Source organism: Balaenoptera acutorostrata, chromosome 1 (assembly GCF_949987535.1).
Source record: "Balaenoptera acutorostrata chromosome 1, mBalAcu1.1, whole genome shotgun sequence".
In the NCBI taxonomy this organism is placed as follows: Eukaryota; Metazoa; Chordata; class Mammalia; order Artiodactyla; family Balaenopteridae; genus Balaenoptera; species Balaenoptera acutorostrata.
The window spans coordinates 193,044,663-193,072,367 of record NC_080064.1 but is presented as its reverse complement, the minus strand read 5'-3'; the positions used below and the strand labels follow the sequence as shown (position 1 = coordinate 193,072,367).

The following is a 27,705-nucleotide window of genomic DNA, read 5'->3' as shown; positions in this document are numbered from 1 at the left end:
CAGGATTCGGTTTATAGTCATCCTGTTTATGAACTGTAACTGTAGGCCCTTAGGAAAATAAACACATTAGGTACTTCTTTAAAGACTTGATCAAGAGTTAGCACACTTTGAAGAATACCGTAGTTGAAAGAAGAAGATGATTAATTAAAAGATCCAAACAAAGATCTGGAAAAATAACAGAAAAATAAATGTATGTATTTATTAAAATGCTCTTTAATAATATATTTTTGCAAATGCTTCCGTATACAACAATGAGTAATGTGTAATTCATCAGTGAGATTCAGGTGGATGTAAAGTACAATATGCTGTAGCTATGGTTCCTAAACTGAAATGTGCATAGAATCCCTTGGGAATCTTTAAAACAGTTTCAGGGTTCCATCCCCAGAGTTTTTGATACAACAGGTATGAGTGAGCCTGTGAATCTGTGCTTGCATGTCTAATAACCTTCCAGAATATGCTAAGACTGCTGTGTCAGGGGCTGTGCTTTGAGAATTATTGGGCTACAAGACTGAGCACTTGAGTACACAATTCCATCCCTTTTTATGTTCAGGCATAAACCTTCTTTGACTTGGCCTGAAAGTAATCTGTGTCCATTTTATGATGGTAGAGGCACTTTTCTGTATTATGTTACTTAAGATACTTTAATAAATAAAGTTTTAAATTTTACCAAAGTACCTCTGCATGCTGGCCTTCCTATCCATTTGCTCTTAATACACTGTACAGTATTGGCTCCATCCAACTGATAATATTGTAGACATTTAAAAGCCACCTGTTCCCCTGACTTATATGATTTCTTCTTCCGGTCTATGAGTACAGCATCATTAAAGCTGGGTACGTTAAAACAATCTGTGTCTGAAAAAAAAAAAAAAGTATTTGTTTAGTACATCTTTAAAAATAATAGTGGCCAATAATTATATTCTAGAAAAATAGATATGTACATATCAAACTAATGAATACTGTACAATATTTCTCTTACAACTTAAAACAAATGTTAGAAGTCTTGACTTAGTTACATTGAATGTGTCTATATTCATCAAAACTATAACATGGGAATGGTGATATTCAAAGAGACAGGGATGCCTTTGATGCTCGAGACCATACTTCTCACATTTAAATTATTTTTCCCCATCACAGGTCACCTACATTATGGATGTTTCTTTTTTTTGCTTCTATCAAAATCTGTTCCCTTGAATTATGTCAAATATCTTAGAAAATTGTATATTGTAAAGAAATAATTGATAAATTAACAGTAAATTGAGTGCTGATAAGACTGATGAGCAGGGGCCAGCTATGTTATAGGAACAGAGACCAGAAGTCTGAGAATATGTATCAGAGGATGTCCAAAGTGTACACAAGATGATGTGATAGTGAGATAATTTAGTTCATGAATCAAACTTTTATTATTACTAGGGTTATTAATTCTCTACCAGAATCCAGAACTTTCCAAAGACACCTTGTTTAGTTCTAGAATTACAGCTTAGTTTCATACTTGTGCCATTTATGTCCTGAATTAAAGATATTTATCAGCCTTAGAATAAAATGAAATATACTATACTTATGCATTCTGGTGGAAGGGACCATTGTCCTCCTAAACATCTTATAGATGCAGGTCCATCGATCCCAAAACCTTCATCACAGTTGTATATAACTTCTTCTCCATGTTGGTAACTGTCTTTCTCATTAGATACAACACCATTCTGAATCAAAGGTGGAAATCCACAAGGAAGTCCTAGGAATAAATGAAAGAACGATTTCACGTTTCACTAACTCTGAAATTTAATTTGATGTACTGCTTGCCATATTTGGTAGTTTTACTTGAAAATAATAAGTGATTATACAGGAACTTCCATCACATTGCAGAGAAGTGCACAAAGGCACCCAAAAATCACCATTCTGGTGTGTTTCCAGCTATCCACTTGAACAAGAACTTGAAACTAAAAATACCAATATATTTATGAAAGAGACTATCAGTGCATCTCTAAGCAATTATGATTAATAAAAGAAAACACACTGAGACTTCATCATCTTAAGAAAAGTACTATATATTGTAAGACATCAAAAGGGACATTGTAGGAAGAACATAAGTTTTTTTGAAAAAACTTGGTGGCAACACATACACTGAAACTTATATGAATAAGTAGGAATATAAATAGGTTTAACTATATGAATAGGTAGGTTTACTTTTTTTACACATACAGTGTTAATACAAAAGAAAGTGCCAGATTTAAAAGTGATTCTATACTGACTGATGAAATTAACAGAAAATGAATATACAAAAATTGATTAAATGTATAAAAATATAAATTATATATTAATACATAAATGACCTATAAATATATAAATAATTGATATATTTAGGAATCTAAAGGATTCTGTTCCATGACTTTGATGATAATTGATTAGTAAAGAATGGTACTGAAAATAAAATTTTGGTTTGCATACTGTCCTCACCTACACAATGAGGTGGAGAACTCCACTTTCCCATGTGGCATGTTATCACATTTTCTTCGGATATCCTGAAACCATCTTCACAGGTATAACTTAACTTGGTGCCATGCGCATAAAGCTTGGGTGCAAATGTTTCTCTCCTTTCTTCTGCAGAGCTAGATGATTTAATCGTTCCATGGTCTACTTGAGGTGGTTGAGAACATGAAAGTTTTTCTACATGAAAAACAGAGATCAAAGGGTAAAGTATAAGTATAATGTTTAAATTAAAAATACATTAAAATAAGAATAATTTGAACAAGTTAAGGAATTTTAAAGCTGAAAAATATTTGAAACTTGCAAGGTATTTGTCTCCATAAACACTATGCTACTATCCACTTGTTCAGTATGCCCCTTCATCCTTTTTAAAAATTTATCTTTATTGAAATATATTTGATGTATAATAGTATGTTAGGGAGAGGAGTCAAGATGGTGGACCAGGAGGACACGGAATTCATGTCTCCTCACAACTAGGGCACCTACCAGGCACCAGTGGGGGACCACGGACACCTAAGGGGATGGGAGGAACCCCCAGCAACCAGGTAGGACGTGGGTCATAGGGTGAGTGAGGGGGGAGTGAGGGGGGAGGAGAAGTGGAGGTGGGACGGGACTGGCACCCCTGAGGGGTGGCTGGGGGAGGGGAAGGGATCCCTTGCCCAAAGGGGGAAATTGGGGAACCACTGGGAGGGCAGAGGATCAAAAGGGAGCATGGCCAGGTTTCCCCTGCCCTCTTGGGCCTCCAGGAGGCTACTGAGATCCCGGGCCTGATCCTCTGCCCACCTAGGCCCCCTCCAGCTGTGCAGGTCCTGAGAGAGTGGGAGGGTGGGAAGGGGGAGCAAAAGTAAAGGCTGGACCTCTGGGACTGGCACCCCTGAGGGGCGGCTTGGGGAGGGGAGGAGTTCCTACACCCAGCGAGACCCACCAACAGTCAGGGGTCCAGCAGGAATGGGGGAGACTCTGGGGGAGATGTGGGGGGACACAGAGGAATGGAAGGGAATGGGGCCAGCACTTTCCCTGTCCACTTAGGCACTGAGGAGCCTGTTGGGCTCCCAGGCCTAATCCACTGCCTTCAGAGCCTCCCTCCTGCAGCTCAGAGCCCAAGCCCCACCCCTTCACCCCATCCAGGGCCCTACCTCTATAATTGGAGACCCCCCTCTGAGACGCCCCTCCAACCACGCTGGGCCTAAATCCAACCCACACACACTCACCCAGGGCCTTACCTCCAAACTCTGGAACTCCACACTCCATAGGCAGTCCTTTAGACTTGCTGTCTCTCTGCTTCCACTTGAATGATGCCCTGCCTAGGCCCCACCCCCAAGGCCTTTTCTGGCTGCATGGGTCCTGGGCCTATGCTCCGCCCCATGCTCAAACATCAGCCTCCCTGCCTAGGTCCCACTCCACCTTAAACCCCATCCCTGCCTAAGTTCCATCTCTGCCTAAACACCTACCCCCCATAGCCAAGGTTTTTTTCTTTTTCTTTTTTCTTTTTTTCTTCCTTTCTTTTTTTTTCTTTTTTCTTTTTTCCTCTTGTAGATTGGGCTTCTGTTTTACCTTGTTGTTGATTCATTTATATTTTTATTTTTTCCAATAAATCTTTTATTTTTCTAATTTTATTTTATTCTTTATACTTTGTTATTGTTCTGCTCCTTTTGGCTTGTTCCCCACCCTCCCCCCCTTTTTCTTTCTGTTGTGGTTTTGTTTTACTTTATTGCAGTTGTTTCAATTGTATTTTTATTTTTCCTAATATAGTTTTTATCTTTCTAATTTTATTCTGATTTTTAGTCTTTGTTATTGTACTGCTCCTTTCTTTTATCTTTTTCCTTTTTTTTTTGCCTTGCCATGTGGCTTGCAGGATCTTGGTTCCCAGGCCAGATGTTGGGCCTGAGCTCCTGTGGTGGGAGCTCTGAGTCCAAAACTCTGAATAACAGAGAACCTCAGACCCCAGGGAATATTAATCGGAATGAGGCCTCCCAGAGGTCCTCATCTTGGCACCAAGACCTGGCTCTGTCCAACTGCCTGCAAACTCCAGTGCTGGATGCCTCAGGCCAAATAGCCAGTAAGACAGGAATACAGCCCCACCCATCAAAAAAAAAAAAAAGAAACGACAAAAAGTTATGTTACAGATGAAGGAGAAAGGTAAAAACCTACAAGACCAAATAAGTGAAGACGAAAGAGGCAATCTACCTGAAAAAGAATTCAGAGTAACGATAGTAAAGATGATCCAATATCTTGGGCACAGAATGGAGAAAATACAAGAAACATTTAACAAGGATCTAGAAGAACTAAAGAGCAAACAAACAGTGATGAACAACACAATAACTGAAATTAAAAATACTCTAGAAGGAAGCAATAGCAGAATAACTGAAGCAGAAGAACAGATAAGTGACCTGGAAGATAAAATGGTGGAAATAACTGCAGCAGAGCAGAATAAAGACAAAAGAATGAAAAGAATTGCAGACAGTCTCAGAGATCTCTGGGGCAACATTAAATGCACCAATATTGGAATTATAGGGGTCCCAGAAGAAGAAGAGAAAAAGAAAGGGTCCGAGAAAATATTTGAAGAGACTATAGTCAAAAACTTCCCTAACATAGAAAAGGGAATAGTCAATCAAGTCCAGGAGGCACAGAGAATCCCATACAGGATAAACCCAAAGAGAAACACACTGAGACACATATTAATCAAACTATCAAAAATTAAATACAAAGAAAAAATATTAAAAGCAGCAAGGGAAAAACAACAAATAACATACAAGGGAATCCCCATAAGGTTAACAGCTGATCTTTCAGCAGAAACTCTGCAAGCCAGAAGGGAGTGGCAGAACGTATTTAAAATGATGAAAGGGAAAAACCTACAACCAAGATTACCTGCCAAGGATCTCACTCAGATTCAATGGAGAAATCAAAAGCTTTACCAACAAGCAAATGCTAAGAGAATTCAGCACCACAAACCAGCTTTACAACAAATGCTAAAGGAACTTCTCTAAGCAGGAAACACAAGAGAAGAAAAAGATCCACAGAAACAAACCCAAATCAATTAAGAAAGTGATAATAGGAACATACATATCAATAATCACCTTGAATGTAAATGGATTAAATGCTCCAACCAAAAAACACAGACTGGCTGAATGGATACAGAAACAAGACCTGTATATATGCTGTCCACAAGAAACCCACTTTAGACCTAGAGACACATACAGACTGAAAGTGAGGGGATGGAAAAAGATATTCCATGCAAATAGAAATCAAAAGAAAGCTGCAGTAGCAATATTAATATCAGATAAAATAGACTTTAAAATAAAGACAGTTACAAGAGATAAGGAAGGACACTACATAATAATGATCAAGGGATCAATCCAAGAAGAAAACATAACAATTATAAATATTTATGCACCCAACATAAGAGCACCTCAATACATAAGGCAAATGCTAACAGACATAAAAGGATAAATCGACAGTAACACAATAATAGGGGGGGAAATAACACCCCACTTACACCAATGGACAGATCATCCAGACAGAAAATAAATAACGAAACACAAGCTTTAAATGACACAATAGACCAGGCAGAATTAATTGATATTTTTAGTACATTCCACCCAAAAGCAGAAGAATACATTTTCTTCTCAAGTGCACATGGAACACTCTCCAGAATAGATCACATCTTGGGTCACAAATCAAGCCTTGGAAAATTTAAGAAAATTGAAATCATATCAAGCATCATTTATGACCACAACGCTATGAGATAAGAAATCAACTACAGGACAAAAACAGTAAAAAACACAAATACATGGAGGCTAAACAGTGCACTGCTAAATAATCAAGAGATCACTGAAGAAATCAAAGAGGAAATAAAAAAATCCTTAGAAACAAATGACAACAAAAACATGAGGATCCACAGCCTACGGGACTCAGCAAAAGCAGTTCTAAGAGGGAAGATCATAGCAATTCAAGCTCACCTCAAGAAACAAGAAAAAACTCAAATGAACAATCTAACCTTACACCTAAAACAAAAAGAAAAAGAACAAAGAAAACCCAAAGTTAGTAGAAGGAAAGAAATCATAAAGATCAGAGCAGAAATAAATGAAATAGAAACAAAGAAAACAATAGCAAAGATGAATAAAACTAAAAGCTGGTTCTTTAAGAAGATAAACAAAATTGATAAACTGTTAGCCAGACTTATCACAAAAAAAAGAGAGAGGACTCAAATCAATAAAATTAGAAATGAAAAAGGAGAAGTTACAACAGACACTGCAGAAATACAAAGTATCCTAAGAGACTACTACAAGCAACTCTATGCCAATAAAATGGACAACCTGGAAGAAATGGACAAATTCTTGGAAAAGTAAAACCTTCCAAGACTGAATCAGAAAGAATTAGAAAATATAAACACACCAATCACAGGTAATGAAATTGAAACTGTAATCGATAATTTCCAACAAACAAAAGTCCAGGACCAGATGGTTTCACAGGCAAATTCTATCAAACATTTGGAGAAGAGTTAACACCTATCCTTCTCAAACTCTTCCAAAAAATTGTAGAGGGAGGAACAATCCCAAACTCGTTCTACAAGGCCACCAGCACCCTGATACCAAAACCAGACAAAGATATCACAAAAAAAGAAAATTATAGACCAATATCACTGATGAACATAGATTCAAAAATCCTCAACAAAATACTAGCAAACAGAATCCAACAACACATTAAAAGGATCATACAGGGCTTCCCTGGTGGTGCAGTGGTTGAGAATCTGCCTGCCAATGCAGGGGACATGGGCTCGAGCCCTGGTCTGGGAAGATCCCACATGCCGCGGAGCAACTAGGCCCGTGAGCCACAACTACTGAGCCTGCGCGTCTGGAGCCTGTGCTCCGCAACAAGAGAGGCCGCGATAGTGAGAGGCCCGCGCACCGCGATGAAGAGTGGCCCCCACTCGCCGCAACTAGAGAAAGCCCTTGCACAGAAATGAAGACCCAACACAGCCATAAATAATAAAATAAATAAATAAATAAATAAATACCATTCCTTTAAAAAAAAAAAAAAAACAAGAATCTGGGTAATAAAATAAAGTCTAAACTTTTTTTTTTTAAAAAAAGGATCATACACCATGATCAACTGGGATTTATCCCAGGGATGCAAGGATTCTTCAATATATGCAAAACAATCAATGTGATACACCATATTAACAAACTAAAGAATAAAAACCATATGATCATCTCAATAGATGCAGACAGAGCTTTGACAAAATTCAACACCCATTTATGATAAAAACTCTACAGAGAGTGGGCATAGTGAGAACCTACCTCAACATAGTGAAGGCCATGTACGACAAACCCACAGCAAACATCACTCTCAATGGTGAAAAACTGAAAGCATTTCCTCTAAGATCAGGAACAAGACAAGGATGTCTACTCTCGCCACTATTATTCAACATAGTATTGGAAGTCCTAGCCACGGCAATCAGAGAAGAAAAAGAAATAAAAGGAATACAAATTGGAAAAGAAGAAGTAAAACAGTCACTGTTTGCAGATGACATGATATTATACATAGAAAATCCTAAAGATGCCACCAGAAAACTACTAGAACTAATCAATGAATTTGGTAAGGTTTCAGGATACAAAATTAATGCACAGAAATCTCTGACCTTCCTATACACTAACAACGAAAGATCAGAAAGTGAAATTAAGGAAACAATCCCATTTACCATTGCAACAAAAAGAATAATATGTCTAGGAATAAACCTACCTAAGGAGGCAAAAGACCCGTACTCAGAAAACTATAAAACACTGATGAAAGAAATCAAAGATAACATAAACAGATGGAGAGATATACCATGCTCCTGGATTGGAAGAATCCATATTGTGAAAATGACTATATTACTCAAAGCAATCTGCAGGTTCAGTGCAATCCCTATCAAATTACCAGTGGCATTTTTCATAGAACTAAAGAAAGAAATTTTACAATTTGTATGGAAACACAAAGGACCCCGAGTGGCCAAAGCAGTCTTAGGAAAGAGAAACTGAGCTGGAGGAATCAGGCTCTCTGACTTCGGGCTATACTACAAAGCTACAGTAATCAAGATGGTATGGTAGTGGCACAAAAACATAAATATAGATCAATGGAACAGGACAGAAAGTCCAGAGATAAACCCATGCACATATGGTCACCTTATCTTTGACAAAGGAGACAAGAATAAACAATGGAGAAAAGTCGGCCTCTTCAATAAGTGGTGCTGGGGAAAATGGACAGCTGCATGTAAAAGAATTAAATCAGAACACGTCCTAACACCATACACAAAAATAAACTCAAAATGTTTTAAGGACCTAAATGTAAAGCCAGACACTATAAAACTCTTAGAGGAAGACATAGGCAGAGCACTCTATTACATAAATCACAGCAAGCTCCTTTTTGACCCACCTCCTAGAGTAAGGGAAATAAAAGCAAAAATAAACAAATGGGACCTAATGAAACTTAGAAACTTTTGCACAGCAAAGGAAACCATAAACAAGACAAGAAGACAGCCCTCAGAATGGGAGAAGATATTTGCAAATGAAGCAACTGACAAGGGATTGATCTCCAAAATTTACAAGCAACTCATGCAGCTCAGTATCACAAAGACAAACCACCCAGTCCAAAAATGGGTGGAAGACCTAAATAGACATTTCTCTGTAGAAGACATGCAGATGGTCAACAAATACATGAAAAGATACTCAATATTACTAATCGTTGGAGAGATGCAAATCAAAACCACGGTGATGGTCAGAATGGCCATCATCAAAAAATCTAGAAACAATAAGGGGCTTCCCTGGTAGCACAGTGGTTAGGAATCTGCCTGTCAATGCAGGGGACACGGGTTTGATCCCTGGTCCGGGAGGATCCCACATGCCGTGGAGCAACTAAGTCCATGTGCCACAACTACTGAGCCTGCGCTCTAGAGCCCACGAGCCACAACTACTGAAGCCCGCATGCCTAGAGCCCGTGTTCCACAACAAGAGAAGCCACTGCAATGAGAAGCCTGCACACTGCAATGAAGAGTAGCCCCTGCTCGCCGCAACTAGCGAAAGCCCGTGCACAGCAACGAAGACCCAATGCAGCCAAAAATAAATAAATAAAATAAATAAATTTAAAACAAAACAAAAAAACAATAAATGCTGGAGAGGGTGTGGAGAAAAGGGAATCCTCTTGCACTGTTGGTGGGAATGTAAATTGATACAGCCACTATGGAAAACAGTATGGAAGTTCCTTAAAAAACTAAAAATGGAACTACCATATGACCCACTACTGGGCATATACCCTGAGAAGACCATAATTCGAAGAGATACGTGTACCACAATGTTCATTGCAGCACTATTTACAAAAGCCAGGACATGGAACCAACCTAAATATCCATCAACAGATGAATGGATAAAGAAGATGTGACACATATATACAATGGAATATTACTCAGCCATAAGAAGAACGAAATTGAATTATTTGTAGTGAGGTGGATGGCCTTAGAATCTGTCATACAGAGTGAAGTAAGTCAGAAAGAGAAAAACAAATACAGTATGTTAACGTATATATATGGAACTTAAAGAAGTGGTACTGATGAACCTAGTGGCAGGGCAGGAACAAGGACGCACAAGTAGAGAATGGACTTGAGAGCATGGGGGTGGGGGGAGGTTGAGATGAAGTGAGAGAGTAGCATTGACATATATACACTACCAAATGTAAAATAGATAGCTAGTGGGAAGCTGCTGCATAGCACAGGGAGATCAGCTCGGTGTTTTGTGACAACCTAGAGGGGTGGGATAGGGAGGGTGGCAGGAAGGTTTGGGAGGGAGGGGATATGGGGATGCGTGTATACATGTGGCTGATTCACTTTGTTGTATGGTAGAAACTAGCACAACATTGTAAAGCATTTATACTCCAATAAAGGTGTGAAAAAAATAAATTAAAAAAATATTGTGTTAGTTTCAGGTCTACTACATAATAATTTGACTTTTACACATATTATGAAATGACCAGCAGGATGTCTAATAGCAATCTGTCCCTATACAAAGTTATTATAATATCATTGACCATATTCCTTATGCTGAATACACATCCCCCTGGCTTCTTTAGAGTCTACGTATATGTGAGACCATGTGGCATTTGTCTTTTTCTATCTGACTTATTTTACTTAACCATAATACACCCTAGATCCATCCATGTTGTTGCAAATGGAAATGTGTCATTTTTATGGCTCAGTAATAGTTCATTCTGTGTGTATATATAAAACCTCTTCTTAATCCACTCCTCTATCAATGGACGCTTAGGTTGATTCCAAACCTTGGCTATTGTAAGTAATGCTGCAATGAACATTGGAGTGCATATATCTTTTCAAATGTTTCTGGTTCCTTTGAATAAATACCCAGAAGTGGAATTGCCAGATCATATGGCAGTTCTATTTTTAGTTTTTTAAGGAAACTCCATACTCTTTTCCATAGTGGCTGCACCAATCTACAATCGCACCAACAGTGCACAAAGATTTCCTTTTCTCCACATCTTCGCCAACACTTGATATTCTCTTTTTGGTGACAGCCATTATGACAGGTGTGAAGGGACATTTCACTGTGGTTGTGACATGCATTTGCCTGACTTTTAATGATGTTGAGCCTCTCCTCATGTGTCTGTTGGCCATCTGTATGTCTTCTTTGGAAAAAATGTCTATTCAGGTCCTCTGCCCATTTTCTAGTTGAGTTATTTGTTTTTCTGATGTTGGTTGCATTAATTCTTTGTATAGTTTGAATATTAACCCTTAATGGATATATCCTTTGCAAATATCTTCTCACATTCAGTAGGCTGCCTCTTTCATTTTATTGATCGTTTTCTTTGCTGTGGAAAAGCTTTCTTATTTTATGCAGTCCCGTTTGCTTATTTTTGCTTTTGTTTCCCTTGCCTGAGGAGACGTATCCAAAAAAAACCAAAAAAACAAAATATTGCTAAAACTGATGTCAAAGAGCATACTGCCTTTGTTTTCTTCTAGAAGTTTTATGGATTCAAGAGTTACAATTAAGTCTTTAATTCATTTTCATTTTATTTTTGTATATTGTGTGAGAAAGTAGTCCAGCTTGATTCTTTTGCATGTAACTTTCCTGTTTTCCCAACACCATTTACAGAGGCAATCATTTCCCCATGATGTTCTTTTCTTGCCTCCTTTGTCATAGATTAATTGACCATATAAATGTGGGTATATTACTGGGCTCTCTAATCTGTTCCATAGATCTATGTGTCTGTTTTTGTGCCAATGCCATTCTATTTTGATTACTCTAGCTTTGTAGTATAGTCTGAAGTCAGGGAGCCTGATTCCTCCAGCTCCATTTTTCTTTCTCAAGATTGCTTTGGCTATTTGTGGTCTTTTGTGCTTCCTTACAAATAAAAAAAAAATTGTTCTAATTCTGTGAAAAATGCCATTGGTAATTTAATAAGGATTGCATTGAATCTGTAGATTGTTTTCAGTAGCATGGTCATTTTAACAATATAAATTCTTCCAATTTGTGAACATGATATCTTTCCATTTGTTTTGTCATCTTCAATTTATTTCATCAATTTCTTATAGTTTTCAGAGTACAAGTCTTTTATCTCCTTGGTTAGATTTATTCCTAGCTATTTTATTCTTTTTGATGCAACTGTAAATGGGATTGCTTTCTTGATTTCTCCCTCTAAAACTTTGTTGTTCGGGCATAGAAATGCAACGTATTTCTGTATATTAATTTTATACCCTGCAACATTAATGAATTCATTTATTAGTTCTAATAGTTTTTGGTGGTGTTTTTCTATGTATAGTATCATGCTATCTACAGATAGTGATAGTTTTACTTCTTCCTTTCCAATTTGAATTCCTTTTATTTCTTTTCTTGTTTGATTGCTGTGTCTAGGACTTCCAATACTATGTTGAGTAAAAGTGGAGAGAGTGGGCATCCTTGTCTTGTTCCTGATTTAGAGGAAATGCTTTCAGCTTTTCACCGTTGAGTATGACATTGGCTGGACGTTTGTCATATATGGCCTTTATTATGTTTAGGTATGTTTCCCCTCTACCCACTTCACTGAGAGATTTAACATAAATAGATATTAAATTTTGTCAAGAGCTTTTTCTGCATCTATTGAGATAATCATATCATTTTTATTCTTCAATTTGTTGATGTATATCACATTGATTTGCAGATATTGAAACATACTTGAATCCCTCTGAAAAGTCCCACTTGATCATGGTGTATGATCCTTTTAATGTATTGTTGAATTTGGTTTGCTAATATTTGATTGAAGATTTTTACACCTAAGTTCACCAGTGATATTGGCCTGTAATTTTCTTTTTTTGCACCATCTTTGGTTTTGGTCTCAGGGTGATGCTGAACTTGCAGAATAAGTTCAGAAGTGTTCTTCCTCTTCAAATTTTTTGGAATATTTTGAGAAGAATATGTGTTAACTCTTTTGTAAATGGTAGAATTCACCTGTGAATCTGTCTGGTCCTGGATTTTTGTTTCTTGGGTTTTAAAATTACTGATTCAATTTTAATTGGTAATCAGTCTGTTCATATTTTCTATATTTCTCCTGATTTATATTTGAGAAATTGTGCATTACATGGAATTTATCAATTTTTCTTGGTTGTGCATTTTATTGGTGTGTAATTGTTCATAGTAATCTCTTATGGTTCTTTATATTTCTGTGGTATCAGTTGTAGCTTCTCCTCTTTAATTTCTGATTTTATTGAGTCAGACCCTCATCTCTTTTTCTTGATGAGTCTTTCTAAAGGTTTATCAATTGTGTTTATCTTTTCAAATGACTAGCTCTTAGTCTCATTGATATTTTCTATTGTTTTTTTAAGCCTCTATTTCATTCATTTCTCCTCTGTATTTATTATTTCTTTCCTTCTACTAACTTTGGGTTTTGTTTACTCTTCGTTTTCTAGTTTCTTTAGGTCTAAGGTGAGATTATTTACTTGGGATTTTTCTTCTTTCCTGAGGTAGGCCTGTATCACTATAAACTTCTCTCTTAGAATTGCTTTTGCTGAGTCCCATAGATGTTGGACCATTGTTTTTTCATTTTCATTTGTCTCCAAGTATTTTTCTTAATATCCTCTTTGATTTCTTCAGTGACCCCTTGGTTGTTTTGTAGCATATTGTTTAACCTCTAACTGTTTGCACTTTTGGGGTTTTTTTCCTGTAGTTGAAGTCTAGTCTCATACATTTGTGGTCAGAAAAGATGCTGGCTATGATTTCAATGTTCTTAACTTTCTTTTGTGGCCAAGATGTAATCTATCCTGGAGAATGTTCCATGTGCACTTGAAAAGAATGTTTATCTGATGGTTTTGGATGGAATGTTCTATATATGTTTAGTAAGTCCATCCGACCTAAAGTTTAAGTCCAATGTTTCTTCACTGGATTTAAACTTGATTTTCTGTCTGGATGACCTGTCCTTAAACGTAACTGGGAAGTTAAAGTCCTCTACTATTGTTTTGTTACTGTCTATTTCTCTGTATGTGTTTGTTAGTATTTTCTTTATGTACTTAGGTGATTCTATGTTGGGTGCATATATATTTAAAATTGTTGCATAATCTCGTTGGATTGGTCCCTTTCTCACTATATAATGTTTTCTTTGTCTCTTGTTTCAGTCTCTGTTTTAAAGTCTATTTTGTCTGATATAAATTTTGCTACCCCAGATTTGTGTTTATTTCTATTTTCATGTAATGCTTTTCTCCATTCCCTCACGTTCAGTCTGAGTGTTTCTTTAGATCTGAAATGAGTGATTATAGGCAGCATATATATGCGTCTTTTTTTTTTTTAAATCAATTCAGCCAGTCTATGTCTTTTGATTGGAGCATTTTGGTTCATTTATATTTAAAGTAATTATAGATAGGTAAGTACCTATTGCCATTTTGTTAATTGTTTTTTGGTTGTGTTTGTAATTCTTTTTTGTTCCTTTCTTCTGTTCTCTCTTCCTTTGTGATTTAACGACTATCTTTAGTGTTATGTTTGGATTACTTTCTTTTGTGTGTGTGGATCTATTATAGATTTTTTGTTTTGTTGTTACTATTAGATTCATATATAACAACCTATATTCATATGTGGTTATAAGTTGATAGTCTCTTAAGTTCAAACACATTCTAACAACCCTGCATTTCTATTCCCCACCTCATATTTTACATCCTTTTGTTTTATGTTTCTATTAACTACTTATTGTGGATACAGAGGATTTTACTATTTTTGTCTTTTAACCTTCCTACTAGCACCTACTACCTTTACTGTATGTTTGCTTTTACCATTAAGATTTTTTTCTTTTGTAATTTTCTTATTTCTAGTTGTGGTCTTTACTTTTCCTCTTAGAAAGTCCCTTTAGCATTTCTTGTAAAGTCATTTTAGTGCTGCTGAACTCTTTTATCATTTGCTTGTCTGTAAAACTGTTGATCCATCCTTTGATAGCCTTGCTCGATACAGTCATCTTGGTTGTAAGTTTTTTCCTTTCATCACTTTGTGTATGTTCTGCCACTCCCTTATGGCGTGCAAAGTTTCTGCAGAAAAATCTGCTAATAGTCTTAGAGGAGTCCTCTTGTATGTACCTAATGGCTTTTCTCTTACTACTTTTAAGATTCTCTCTTTATTTTTAATTTTTGCCATTTAAATGATAATATGTCTTGGTGTGGTCCTCTTTGAGTAAATGTTGTTTGGGACTTTTTGATTTCCAAACCTGGAAGTCTGTTTCTGTCTTGTTAGAATGTTTCAGTTATTATTTCTTCAAATACGTTCTCTGTTTCTCTCTGTCTCTCTTTATTTGGGATCCCTATGAGAATGTTACTATACTCGGTGTTGTTGCAGATGTCCCTTAAGCTATCCTCATTTTTTTAAAATTCTTTTTTCTCTTTCCTGTGCTGTTTGGGTGGTTTCCACTACCCTGTCTTGCAGATCACTGATCCATTCTTCTGAATCCTCTAATCTGCTGTTGACTCCCTCTGGTGTAATTTTTCATTTCAGCTGCTGTATTCTTCAGTTCTGTTTAGCTCTCCCTTATATTTTCTACCTTTTTCTTAAAATTCTCACTGTTTTCATCCATTCTTCTCCAGAGTTCATTGAGCATTGCTATGGTCATTACCTTGAACTCTATTGGGCATACTGCTTATCTCCACTTTGTTTAGAGTTTTTTCTGAGATTTTGTCTTGCTCCTTCATTTGGAATGTATTTCTCTGTCTCCTCATTTTGCCTAATTCTCTGTATTTATATGTGTGAAGCATGTTCCTGATCTTGGAGGAGTGACCTTATGTAGGAAAAATCTATGGGACCCAGCAGCATGCTCCCCTCTGTAGGATCTATACACCAGATTTATATGCTATAAGGGTGCCCATCTGTTGTAGCAAGGCCAATTGGGTGCACTGGTAGGTGGGGCTGCCCCCCCACCTGGTTGGCTACCATACTCTGCCTCATGCAGAGGCTGTCAGCCACTGGTGGGCAGGACCAAGTCCTGGGGCAGCTGGCTGCAGGGCCCAAGGGTACCTGGGCTGGTGCTGTACCACCCAGGAACAGGGCCAGGTCCCATTGTAGGAGCTGTGGGGCCTGGTGGGGCCTGGAGTTGGTGCTGTCGTGGGTTGGTAAGCTTCTGGTGCTAATAAGCTATAGGGAGAACTCCAAAGTGGCACTTGTCTCTTATAATGGCTGGCACCAGCATCCATGTCCCCACTTGCCTCCTGCCTCTCTGGGAGGTTCACAAAGATCAGCAAGTCAGTCTAACCCAGACTTCTTTCTAATTACTGCCTCTGCACTGGGACATGGAGCAAGTGAGAATTTTTGTGTGCCTTTTAAGAACAGAATCTCTTTCCTACAGCCCTCTGGCTTTCCTGTACACAAGCTACACTGGTCTTCTAAGTCAGACATGCTGGGGGCTTATCCTCCAAGTGTGTGACTCCCAGGCTGGGCAGCCCAACTGCCCCTTCATTCTTGTCCTTTTGATCATTAGGAATAAAATATGCATAAACATAAATTTTACCTGGTATTTACATAGTAGGCCAAAGATTTTGTCTGTACTTACTTCACACTAGAAGTGAAAGAATGTTCATTAATTTATATACTTAATTGTGATTTACCATTTCAAGATAAAGTGGAATAGAGAGACCTTGACCTTGCTGATCCATACAAAGCTTAGAGGAGTATTAATCTTATTTAAAAGAATGTTATAAAGTAAGTTATGCACTACTGACCAATACAGCGTGGGATTGACTGCCATCTCCCATCCTTGCACACAAGTTCTTCTGCATCTTGAATTAGATAATTTTCTTGACAGAGAATAGATATTTTTTCTCCATCCTGATATGTCACTGTAGTTGTCATATCTCGAGTATTGGGAATCTGAGGTGGCGGTGGGCATGATTGTATTTGTGCTTCTGAAAATATTAAAATTAGATTTCTTGATTAAAAACCATGTTAAAAATATTAAAGGAATAATTTTCAATAAATAGAAAGCTCTAATAATATATCATAAATGATTAAACAATATTAGACTCTTAATTATACTCTTAAGCTTGTTTAGTAATTTAATATATCACACTTGGTTTACAGTGTCATGGTCTTCCTTGCAGGTTCTTCCTTCTGTTCTTTCTGTGGTCAATCTTGCATAATTTACGTAAAATTGATTTTAATTACTTCTAACCTTTAGGATGTTCTAAGTGAATTGCTCACTCAATTACAGGCACTAAGTAAAAACTGTTATCAGGGTATTGTTTTTTACAGATATCGGTGATCAGATGTATTGGAATCGGCTTAAAACCCTCACAAGATTTTCTCCCAGTGGAAGCAGATTAGCCAGAGGAAAAATTACACTTAGTTAATGATCGATTAATTTGATGCAGAGTCTTGGCCAAGGTAAGAATTAGATATGTTCACTGGGATTTATAGTATACTGTTTACAGTTCAGAACTCTTCTGGAGGTACAATTTACTAGCTTTCCTGTGCTGTTAAGAGATATATAGATTGATGAAATACACCTGGTTTAATGGATTAGACAACCTGGCTTTAGTTACGTGACCAGCAGGGTATAAAAGACCCCTCTGTAAACTGTGTCTGAGTCCCATAAAATTGAGATACCTCAGATATATATTGGCAGTTCATAATTTGAAGACAAAGCCTGTCCTGCTCACCTGAGGGAAGATTCTGCATGACTATACCTGGAAGATTTTGGACCTCTCTGTGACTCCTTGATTTTGTTTTCTCCTGCCATACTGTACTTTTATTTCATTAGAAGCCGTATGCAAGTATATACTGGAAAGTCTTGTAAATGCTTTCAATTGTTCAATATTTTGTATTAAATTCAGAGAAATATTTGACTGAATACACTTCATTCATGCTTACTAGTATCATCAGATTTTCTATTTTGCTCTACATCAATAGAAGTATTTTATATTTCATCCAAAATATTTTTCTTATTTCTGTTTTAACTATCTTGACATTTTTTCAATGTATTTTCAAGAATTTATTTTCTTTTGTGTCTGATGTTTCACCACTTTTGTCCTAATAATATTAACCTGTACTTCTTAATAAGTCTTGCAGAAGTTGGTCTATCCACTACATTTCCCTATAAACTGAATTAATATTCTGAAATCAGCTATTTATGATTTTTAGCTTATTATAATAATTGATATTTTAATTTTAATTATTCTTTCCTTCTATGTTCTTTGGGTGTATGTTCTTTTCTAGATTCCAGATTGTACTTCCTATTACTTTAAGTTTGTTCCTTGTTTTGTAATGCATGCTTTAAACTACAAATATCTCTGTTTTTGCTGTATCCCATAGATTTCAAAGTATACTGTTTTCCTTTTCATTTTACTTAATTTAACGTATTTTCTGTTAGTAAACCACTGAAAATGGAGTTTTTTAGTTTAGGGATTTGTGACATGTGTGAATAAGATGTGTAGCTAGCTCTCTTTTAATTTTATATTTGCTTTTACTTTAGAGAGAATAATTTGAGGACATTGATTACTTGAAATTTGTTGGGAATGCCTTTATCGTATGAAAGTAATAAATTGTTTTAAATTAATTAACTATATTTAAATAAGCTAATATAGACTTCCAGGCAAGGTGTATTTCAAGAGCTATAAAGAAATATTGTATAATTATAAAAAAGTTAATTCACAAGGACTAAGCAATCATAAATGTATAATGTATCTAAAAATATATCAAATAAATGAAGCAAAGATGGACAGAGCTAAAAGAAGAAATAGACAAATCCATAATCCTAGTTAACAATACTGATACCCTTCTTACTCTGACTGATAGAACAACTAGAAAAAAACATTTTAAGACATAGATAAATTTTTAGAACACTAGGAACCACTTTATCCTCATCTAGCAACTAGATTATACATATGCTTTATATGAAAAAGGAAATACCACAATGATAGGCAATATGCTGTGCAATAAAGAAACAACAAATTTCAAAATATTGAAAAATTACACAGTGTGTTCTGTGACAATTGAATTAGATTAGAAATCAATAAGAATAAATTATCTATGCAAACACCCATGATACTCATCAAACTGTATACATTAAATATATTCAGCTCTCTATATAAAAATCATACCACAATAAAGCTCTTAAATGGAGAATAATTTATTTAGAAAAAACATAAATATTTGGGAATTAAACAACAAACTTCTAAACAACTGCCATGTCAAAGAAGAAGTCATTAGGAATATTAGAAAATATTCCACATAGAACTAAATGAAAGTAAATTGGATATATTTATAATTTTTTGAGACACAGCTAAAGCAGCACTTAGAAGGGAAAAAGGCAGTTTTACAGGTTTACATTTAGAAAGTAGGATGGCTTAAATCAATGTTTTAATTTTCTATCTTAAGAAATGAGAGAGTAAAATTAAACTAAGGAAATTATAAGGAAGGAGAATTAAGTCCAGAAAAGAGAGAAAATTGAGAAAGATGAATAGAAAAGAGGAAACAGAGAAAATTAACAAAGCTAAAAATTAGAGAAGAGAGGAAATGGAGAAAATCAAGAGTGTTAAAATTGGTTATTTGAAAATAATAATATTGAAAAACAAAACACTTGGGAGAAGATCAAAATAAAGGAGAGAAACAACTATCAACACCAAGAATGAAAGAAGTGATATCACCAAATATACTGTAGAATTAAAAGAAAAATAGAATGTTAAGTGACTATTAGAAAGAATTTTACATCAATCAATTTCATAAATTAGGTAAAATGGAGACATTTCTTGAAAAATACAACTTTCACACCTTGACAAAAGACAATATCAAAAATGTGACTAGCACACTCCCTATTGAAATTGAATTCTTCATCAAGGGAAACTTCCAAAAAAAGCAAACTACATATCAGATGACTTCACATGTAAATTCAAAATTTTTTAGAACTATAAGTGTTTTACGCTTAAGACATTACTGGAAAAACAGAAGCAGAAATAAATAAAGAGACATACCATGTTTATGATGTGAATATTCAATATGGTAAAGATGTCAATTCTCCCTAATTTATTTCTCATTATAAAGCCATCCCTTTCCATATACAAACAAATATTTTATAAAAATTAATCAGCTTTCCCTGAAATTTCTATGTTAATGTAAAGACCAGAATAACTAAAACAATTTTGAGTAGGAGGAACATACTTGTAGACTACATATCAGACTTCACAGACTTCAAGTCTACTAAAAAGCTAGTTACAAAGGCAATTTGGCAGGAATAAAGATAGACAAATAGATAAATGGACTGAATAGCAAGTCCAGAAATAAATCAACACTTCCATAGTCAATTGATTTTCATTTCAAAGTCTTTTCCACACATATTGCTAAAACAATTGGCTATCCATACATAAAAAAATCAACTCCTATTTTATGCAATACTCAAATGTTAATGTAAGACGGATAATATACTTAAATATACATACTAAAACAATGAAGCTTCTAGAAGAAAATGTAGAAGAACACATGTACTTCACTGCCTCTAAATATTACTTGTTTCCTTAAAGAGGCAGTTGTGTAGCAAGTTCTCTTTTAATTTTATATTTGCTTTTAATTTGGAGAGAATAATTTGAGGACATTGATTACCTGAAATTTGTTGGGCATTCCTTTATCATATGCAAGTAATAAATTGTTTTAAATAAATTAACTATATTTAAATAAGCTAATATAGACTTGCAGACAAGGTGTGTTACAAAAACTATAAATAAATATTTTATAATAATAAAAAAGTTGGGCTTCCCTGGTGGCGCAGTGGTTGAGAGTCTGCCTGCCAATGCAAGGGACACGGGTTCGAGCCCTGGTCTGGGAAGATCCCACATGCCGTGGAGCAACTGGGCCTGTGAGCCACAATTGCTGAGCCTGCGCATCTGGAGCCTGTGCTCCGCAACAAGAGAGGCCGCGAAAGTGAGAAGCCCGCGCACCGTGATGAAGAGTGGCCCCCGCTCGCCACAGCTAGAGAAAGCCCTCGCACAGAAACAAAGACCCAACACAGCCAAAAATAAATTAATTAATTAATTAATTTAAAAAAAATCAGATTTATAAAAAAAAAAAGTTAATTCACAAGGACTAAGCAATCATAAATGTATCATGTATAATATACAGTACACATTGTATATTGCCATGGCAGTTGTTTAGAAGTTTGTTGTTTAATTCCCAAATATTTATGTTTTTCTAAATAATTTATTCTCCTTTAACAGCTTTAGTGTGGTATGATTTTTACATAGAGAACTGCATATAAGAAAGAACTATAAGATGTTGAACACTAGATAGTAGATTTGTTTTTATATTGGTTTGAAGCTACTTTCTGTATATTATAGGCTTGTAGAAATTGGTAAAAATATTGAGGATAGTGAGTCAAGGTGTCCTACAGTTAGAGAAGAGAGATACAGATGTGAAAGTAAAAAACTGAAATGAGCCTATTCAATTGGAATTGGTGGTGTCAATATAATTCAAGACTTTTTAAGATAGCTATAGACACACAAATAGATAAATAGATGACTTGATAGATACATAAATATATATAAATAGATAGATACATAGATTGATACATAAATAGATACATGAATAAAAATACATAATAGTTCAGCATAGACATAAGCACATTTATGTGTAATGTAAGAAATCAGAAGCAATGGTTTTCCCATGCTAATGAGCACATCTACTGCCCAGATGTTAATTTAAAGCCACCAACGTTCTGGGTGTTGTGTCATATAGCTGACTAATGCACACGATACAATTAATATTTAGAAACAGTGTTTTGGTTTGTTTCTAAATTACCTTTCAGGTTGAAAATTATTTGTAATGATAAATACCAATTTCCTTGAAAGACACAAAGATACTACTTTTACAAGTTAGAAAGAAATAGAATACATTTTTGAAAACATTATAAAGAAGAGTTTACCTTCTTTGCAGGTTACTTCAGGATCCCATCTTCCATTTATACAGATTGTGTGTTTGTATTCTGATTTTCCTCGACATTTGTAACTTTTGTTGGTGTTATGGTCAAATTCAATTGTATCTGATGGATTTCCCTCAGATGCAAATATTTTTAACCATTTACACTTCTTAAGTTCCTCTGTCGCTATAAAATGAAAATATTCCCTTGAAAAGACTAATTCTAAGAACCAAATAACAAATACCATAAATAGCTATGGAGTCAGTAAAATGATGAACTTACAATTTATGCCTACAAATTCCACCAACCAAGTTATTACTGATCAAATTGCATGAAATGGACTATTATATATGAACCTGAGTCCTGCGTCCAGTTTTTGAAATTTCAGAGAAAATATCCATCTTTAAGACATTCTGCATTTTGGATTGGAACATTTTTGCATGATCTACATAGTGAATAGTCATCGCATGAATAATCTGGTCCCAAACTTGAAACATGTGCAAATGTTCACATTCATTTGTTTTTAGATCTGAAGCATCTCTGCATTACTTTTAATTCACAATCTTAAAACATTAAAATAAAAACAATTATGTGTGGACATAGAATATCAAGTTGCTAGTTTATATATATTTTTTCAAGAAAAGTAATGAAACATAGTAAGAAAAGTACATCTAAGGTTTTTTTTTAATAGAATCTTAAGTTTTAAGCAGATCTTTTGAATGATCACCAAAAAATAACAAATACTTGGAATAAGAAAGTGGGTACTTAAAGTTAAAACCTGTTTTCTGTATATACACGTAGAGTCTTTGAGAAGCTATATTACACACCAGGTCATTCTATGATCCAATATAATGCCATAATAACAATTTTTTTTTCTGGCTCCAGAAAAAAAGGTAAATATGGACTAAAAAAGCTTTTTATATAGCTACCTATTTCAAAAAATCAATGCAGGTGGAAGTCCTTTTTGAATATGACAAAATATCAGTATAGGTCTTTGGTAGTATTTGTTAATGATTTGTTAGTGATAAGAGTCAAGTGAGGATAACAGAATAAAGAAAAGTCAAGTAGTTGGCTCTCGAAAAGTAACGATTTGAAAATGCAACCCTGAAAAAATAACATGAAATAAGGAGATGAATTCAAAACACATAGAGGCTTGAGAATCAGCCCTAGTTTTTGGATTCGTTCAGACTGTTGAGGGAGACAAAGCCGATAGTATTCTTCAGGGGACGGTAACTGAAGGAAGATGTATACTCAAAAGGAGCAGTGGTGGCTGCTGTCGTCATCCTATGATTGACTGGTTTCTGAAAGGAAAGCAAACTTATTTATTAGGAGAAAATTAATATAGCAAGAAGAATGAAAAGTTAGACTAGACAGAGTTACAAAATAAACACTGAGAGGAGAAAATTGGAATAAGGTCTATTATAGCTGAGAGGGATTATGTTAAACTGAATACAGGTAGAGGATTAACCTTTGCAAGGAAATCTCTGAGATCAGGGGAGTAATAATTGAAGCACATGCTTTGGTGTAAGGTAGAATGAAAAGTTAATGAGGCGAGGTCATTTGTGGAGATGGAAGAGGATAAAGATGAGGGTTGGTGAAGAACTGGCAATACCTTGGACAGGACTGTGTTAAGTAAAACTGTAGGGAGTAATAAACAATGAAATTTACTGATTAACTTAATACGCTCCTCTTGAATATCTCCCATCTGTCAGCCAGTCTTCTGGTATTGGCAATATATCAGTGAACAAAACAGGTATGAATCCCTGCTCTCATGGAGCCTGAGCCTAAGCCCTACCTTCTTCTGGGAATAATTAATGACTAGAAATCTGATGAATAAATAAGACTGGGCATCCAGGGCTCTCTTTGAGTGCAGCACCCAGGAAAACTCCAGGAAAGAAGTCATCTAAGGGAAAAGTGAAGGAAGATAGCTAAGATTCTCCCGGTCAGTCATCAAAGACTTGGTCATCCAAAGGTCAGGATGAATCACTTACAGTGAAATGCATCAGTCAGGGCAGGTTCCTGACCCCAGCCCAAGGGCCTCCTGTGACTGAGTTACCTACTGACTGGGAGGGCCTGAGCCCACCTTCCCTCCAGCACATTGACTTCTTTTTGCTGCATTTGAAACTGACTGAGAAATCATCATTTTTAGAAGTTTTGAGAGAGGCAAGATTCCTAAAGGAATGCATGAAATGGGTATTTTCTTAGCTATATTTCCTTGTTTTAAAGGTCCTAAAAGAAAGAGTATCATATAAAAACAAAAATGGTATTTCTGCAGAGATAGTTGTATTTTCCTGGTAACTAGTACTCATATTTTAATCATGTGAATATCAGTAAGGTTTAGCTTCACACTTGTAAAGATAAACAATGTTAATATCAGGACAGAAAGATTCATAAAATTCTCTTCTAGTTTATACTTTTCCTCTTCAGACACATATTGAATTATAAACAACAAATGTTGGGAATCATTATAATTTAAGCTGACATTTTCAAGGATATCTCTAAATTTCAACAATATGGTTGCAAATGTTAAATGTCAATTTGAGAAGTGCATTCTCACCAATACACTGAGGAGGTTGGGTCCACTTTCCACTAATACATGTGACTGATCTGGGTCCAATCATTGTAAATGCTTCTCTGCAACTGAACTCTACCAAGTCTCCATGGTGATAGAGAGGGGCAGAATGGTTGACATAGCCGTGATCAAGTTCCGGTATATCTCCACAGGTACTCTTCTCCTCTGGAAAATTTCACAAAAATATGTTCGTCTTTATCATTTAAGTTTGTATAAGAATACAAATAAAAGTGTTGATTTACCTTTAAATATTACTATTTTTAATACATTACCAATACACACGGGCAAAGCTGTCCATTGTCCATCAACACACTGAATTTTATGAGAGCCCTTCATCAGAAATCCAGGATTGCAAACATATTCCACCACCTCACTGTGTCCATATTCTTCTTTCTGTGTTTCTTTAACTTCCCCACTGAGGAGTTGAGGAGGTGGAGCACACGATTTTACTTGCCCTACAGTAGACATACTGTGTAAATAATGGTTACGTGGTCTATTTTACAACTTAAAAATCCAGCTAATGCAGAGATTTTTTGTTAATTAGTTTATTATTTATTACATAATTTATTTTAGCATTCTTAAACAATGAAAAAACAGTGGTGTTTACACCAGACTCTGTTTCCTAGTTCTATTACTCATCCTGAGCTAACATATTGGAAGTCTATGTAAGCCCAGAAAACATGTTCAATAATCTAGATACCCTAAATAGGTATGCAAACCAATTAATCAATATGGGTGTGTAAATTATAGTAATAGTCTTATTCCATGGAAACACTGTATCAAAACTTTTTGAGAAAATATCATCCTTTGAAACAAGCATTTGATCAAGTTTTAACTTTTATTCCAGCCATACATATGATTGAATTGACTATAAGCTACTTGAACATTCTTTAGACACACTTGATGACACTTAAGGTAAGTCCCACATTATATACAATGTCCGATATTAATGGTAGAATTGTAGGCAAAAGGAAAACTAACAAGAAATCCTGCCAGTGTCAGGTTCCTTATACATATCTGTGGATACTTCCACCACACATTTCAAGAAGCAACTGGAGATTAATTTCTTAAATAAGGAAAACTGTTTTATCTACAACCCAACACTTGTCCTTGGTGGGTATACCTCTGGCTTAATGCATTAGATTATAGATGCACTGGTAGCAGACAGAAAATTAAGAGAGGAAAAAAATGGTTAATGTCTAAGGTTTTAACTCTTGTTCAGCAGCTGTAAGATAAATATTTACCTTTACATGTTGGAAGATTAGGGGACCATCCAAAGTGGTAGCACTGAACTGAATCTGCTCCAACCATAATACGTCCTTGTATGCAGGAGAATTTCAACACGTCTCCAAATTTATATGTGTCTTTCTTGGGATTAGCATCTAAATTGTTTTCCATTTGTGGAATACTGCATTCTCTTTCTATAGAAAGAGACAAATAATTTAGTGAGAATATATAACTAATCATTGCCAAATAAATATTATATGTGTCAAGTAAAAATGAGGTGCTGGGTACTGCATGCATATACAAAGGGGCAGCACATAAATGCTCTTCCTTGAAAAACATTACATATTAGGTTTTATACACCCTCTCCATTCATATGGGGCTCTTTGAGAAATATTAAGGTATTGAACAGCAACGTATGTGTCCTGATAATTTATTTGTTAAGTCAGCTTGTTTGAACTGGATATGATTTTATCACTGACATTTATAAAATTTAATGTTACTTTTTCTGTCTCAAAATGTAAAAAGATTCTCTCACGTTAAAGAAAACGAATGCTACAATTTTTAAATTGCACACAAATGAAAAATGGTATTTTTAAAAATATAATTGGGAAACCAGAACACACAAGGGAGACATTTCTCATGTATTTGAGTTACAGGAACTTTAAAAATCCCTTAATTTTACAAGTGTGGAAATCAGACTGAAACATGATCAAATTGAAACATGAAACAAAATGAGGAACATGTTCAAGGCCACAGAGATAGGCATATTCTAGGTGTCATGATTATGTATATGATATACAAATATCTATTCTTGTTGTACCTATAAATGATCTTACTATTAATATATTTATAATTATCCTGATTCAATTTAGAAATGTGTAAAACTATATCCCCAAATTTATAAAATGTATGAAATTTGTGACATTGCTACAAATTATGAAAAATTGTATTTTTCTTATTTGGAATCTTCCTATCTTGTTAATTAACTTATAAAATTCAAAACTGGAATTTGAAAATTGGAATTTTACCAAAATGAAAATTCATACCATCTGAAAGTCAAGTCTTAACACATAATCATAAAGTTAGATGTAAGTTAACTATTTTTAAAAGTAATGCCACAAAAAATAACTCAAAAAATAGTTTTCATTTTTGTGTTAATATTGAGTTTTGTAGCTTAGTTGAGAAGGTCACGCTTGATGAGAACAACTGAGATTCCTTTCCAAAAATTCTACTCCAAATTTCCACATAGCAATACTTTTATTGGTATGTGTCTGTGTTTATATATTTTGTGCTTATATAAAATTCCTATTTTATCATATTGTGAAAAATGCTGCATTAACAATAACATCAGTTGTAGGCTATTTTCCAACTGCTGTCTTCACATAAAGACAGTGACTTTAAGAAAGCCATGATCATGTTAAGAGCCTCTCCTTTTACTTAGAATAAGCTCCAGACACTTTACAATCCATTCCTTGCCTACACTTCCAATGTCATCTATCCGCCCCTGGAGTCGGAGTCAATACAGAATTTTTAAAATAGGTCAATTTCTTTGCTGCCTCGGCTGTTGCACAGACCCTTATCTCTATGCTGAATGAATGGTTTCCAACTTTTCTTTGCATAGACGTCTTCCTGTAGGAACTAGAGCCTTCAGTCCCCTCCTATTTTCTAAGCACTTGGATTCATTTGTTCTTCGAATACAGTAATTTGGAAAATATAGTAGAAATATTTTACCTTTTGGTTCATTATTTACCGTAATTATTTGTTGTTTTTTCATAGTGGAATGAAAGCTCTTGAAAGGCAGATCCCCTGTTAGTATCTTTCACCATTTTCTCTTAGCCTACTTCTAGGACATATTAGGTGTTTGCTGACAGCCTGAAAAGTGAAATTTGTGCCCAGAACACTTGAACAAGCCTGTCTCATTTCTGTTATAAATTCACTCTGTGTGTCTGTCTGAAATCTCTATTTTTAATCTTTTCTACTCTGCCTAGTGTTCCTTCTCCTTCTTCCCCTGTGCACCACTTAATCTCACATGACTTTGTCTC

General features: G+C 35.3%; 1 protein-coding gene across 3 annotated transcripts in view; it reads right to left on the bottom strand.

The window, feature by feature from the left end:
* Positions 1-27,705, bottom strand: part of CFH (complement factor H) — a 99,805-nt gene that overhangs the window by 5,383 nt on the left and 66,717 nt on the right. For 2 of the 3 annotated variants that reach the window (XM_007167286.3, XM_007167287.3), the window contains 8 exons: positions 25,681-25,857; positions 24,709-24,891; positions 24,422-24,601; positions 21,871-22,050; positions 16,685-16,867; positions 2,452-2,661; positions 1,556-1,729; positions 676-852 (listed from right to left, as the gene is read on the bottom strand). In XM_007167286.3, the coding sequence (XP_007167348.2) occupies positions 676-852; positions 1,556-1,729; positions 2,452-2,661; positions 16,685-16,867; positions 21,871-22,050; positions 24,422-24,601; positions 24,709-24,891; positions 25,681-25,857 (1,464 nt within the window). Of the gene's footprint in view, positions 1-675; positions 853-1,555; positions 1,730-2,451; positions 2,662-16,684; positions 16,868-21,870; positions 22,051-22,519; positions 23,166-24,421; positions 24,602-24,708; positions 24,892-25,680; positions 25,858-27,705 lie in introns of those variants that run through there. The other variant, XM_007167288.3, reaches the window with a different exon arrangement.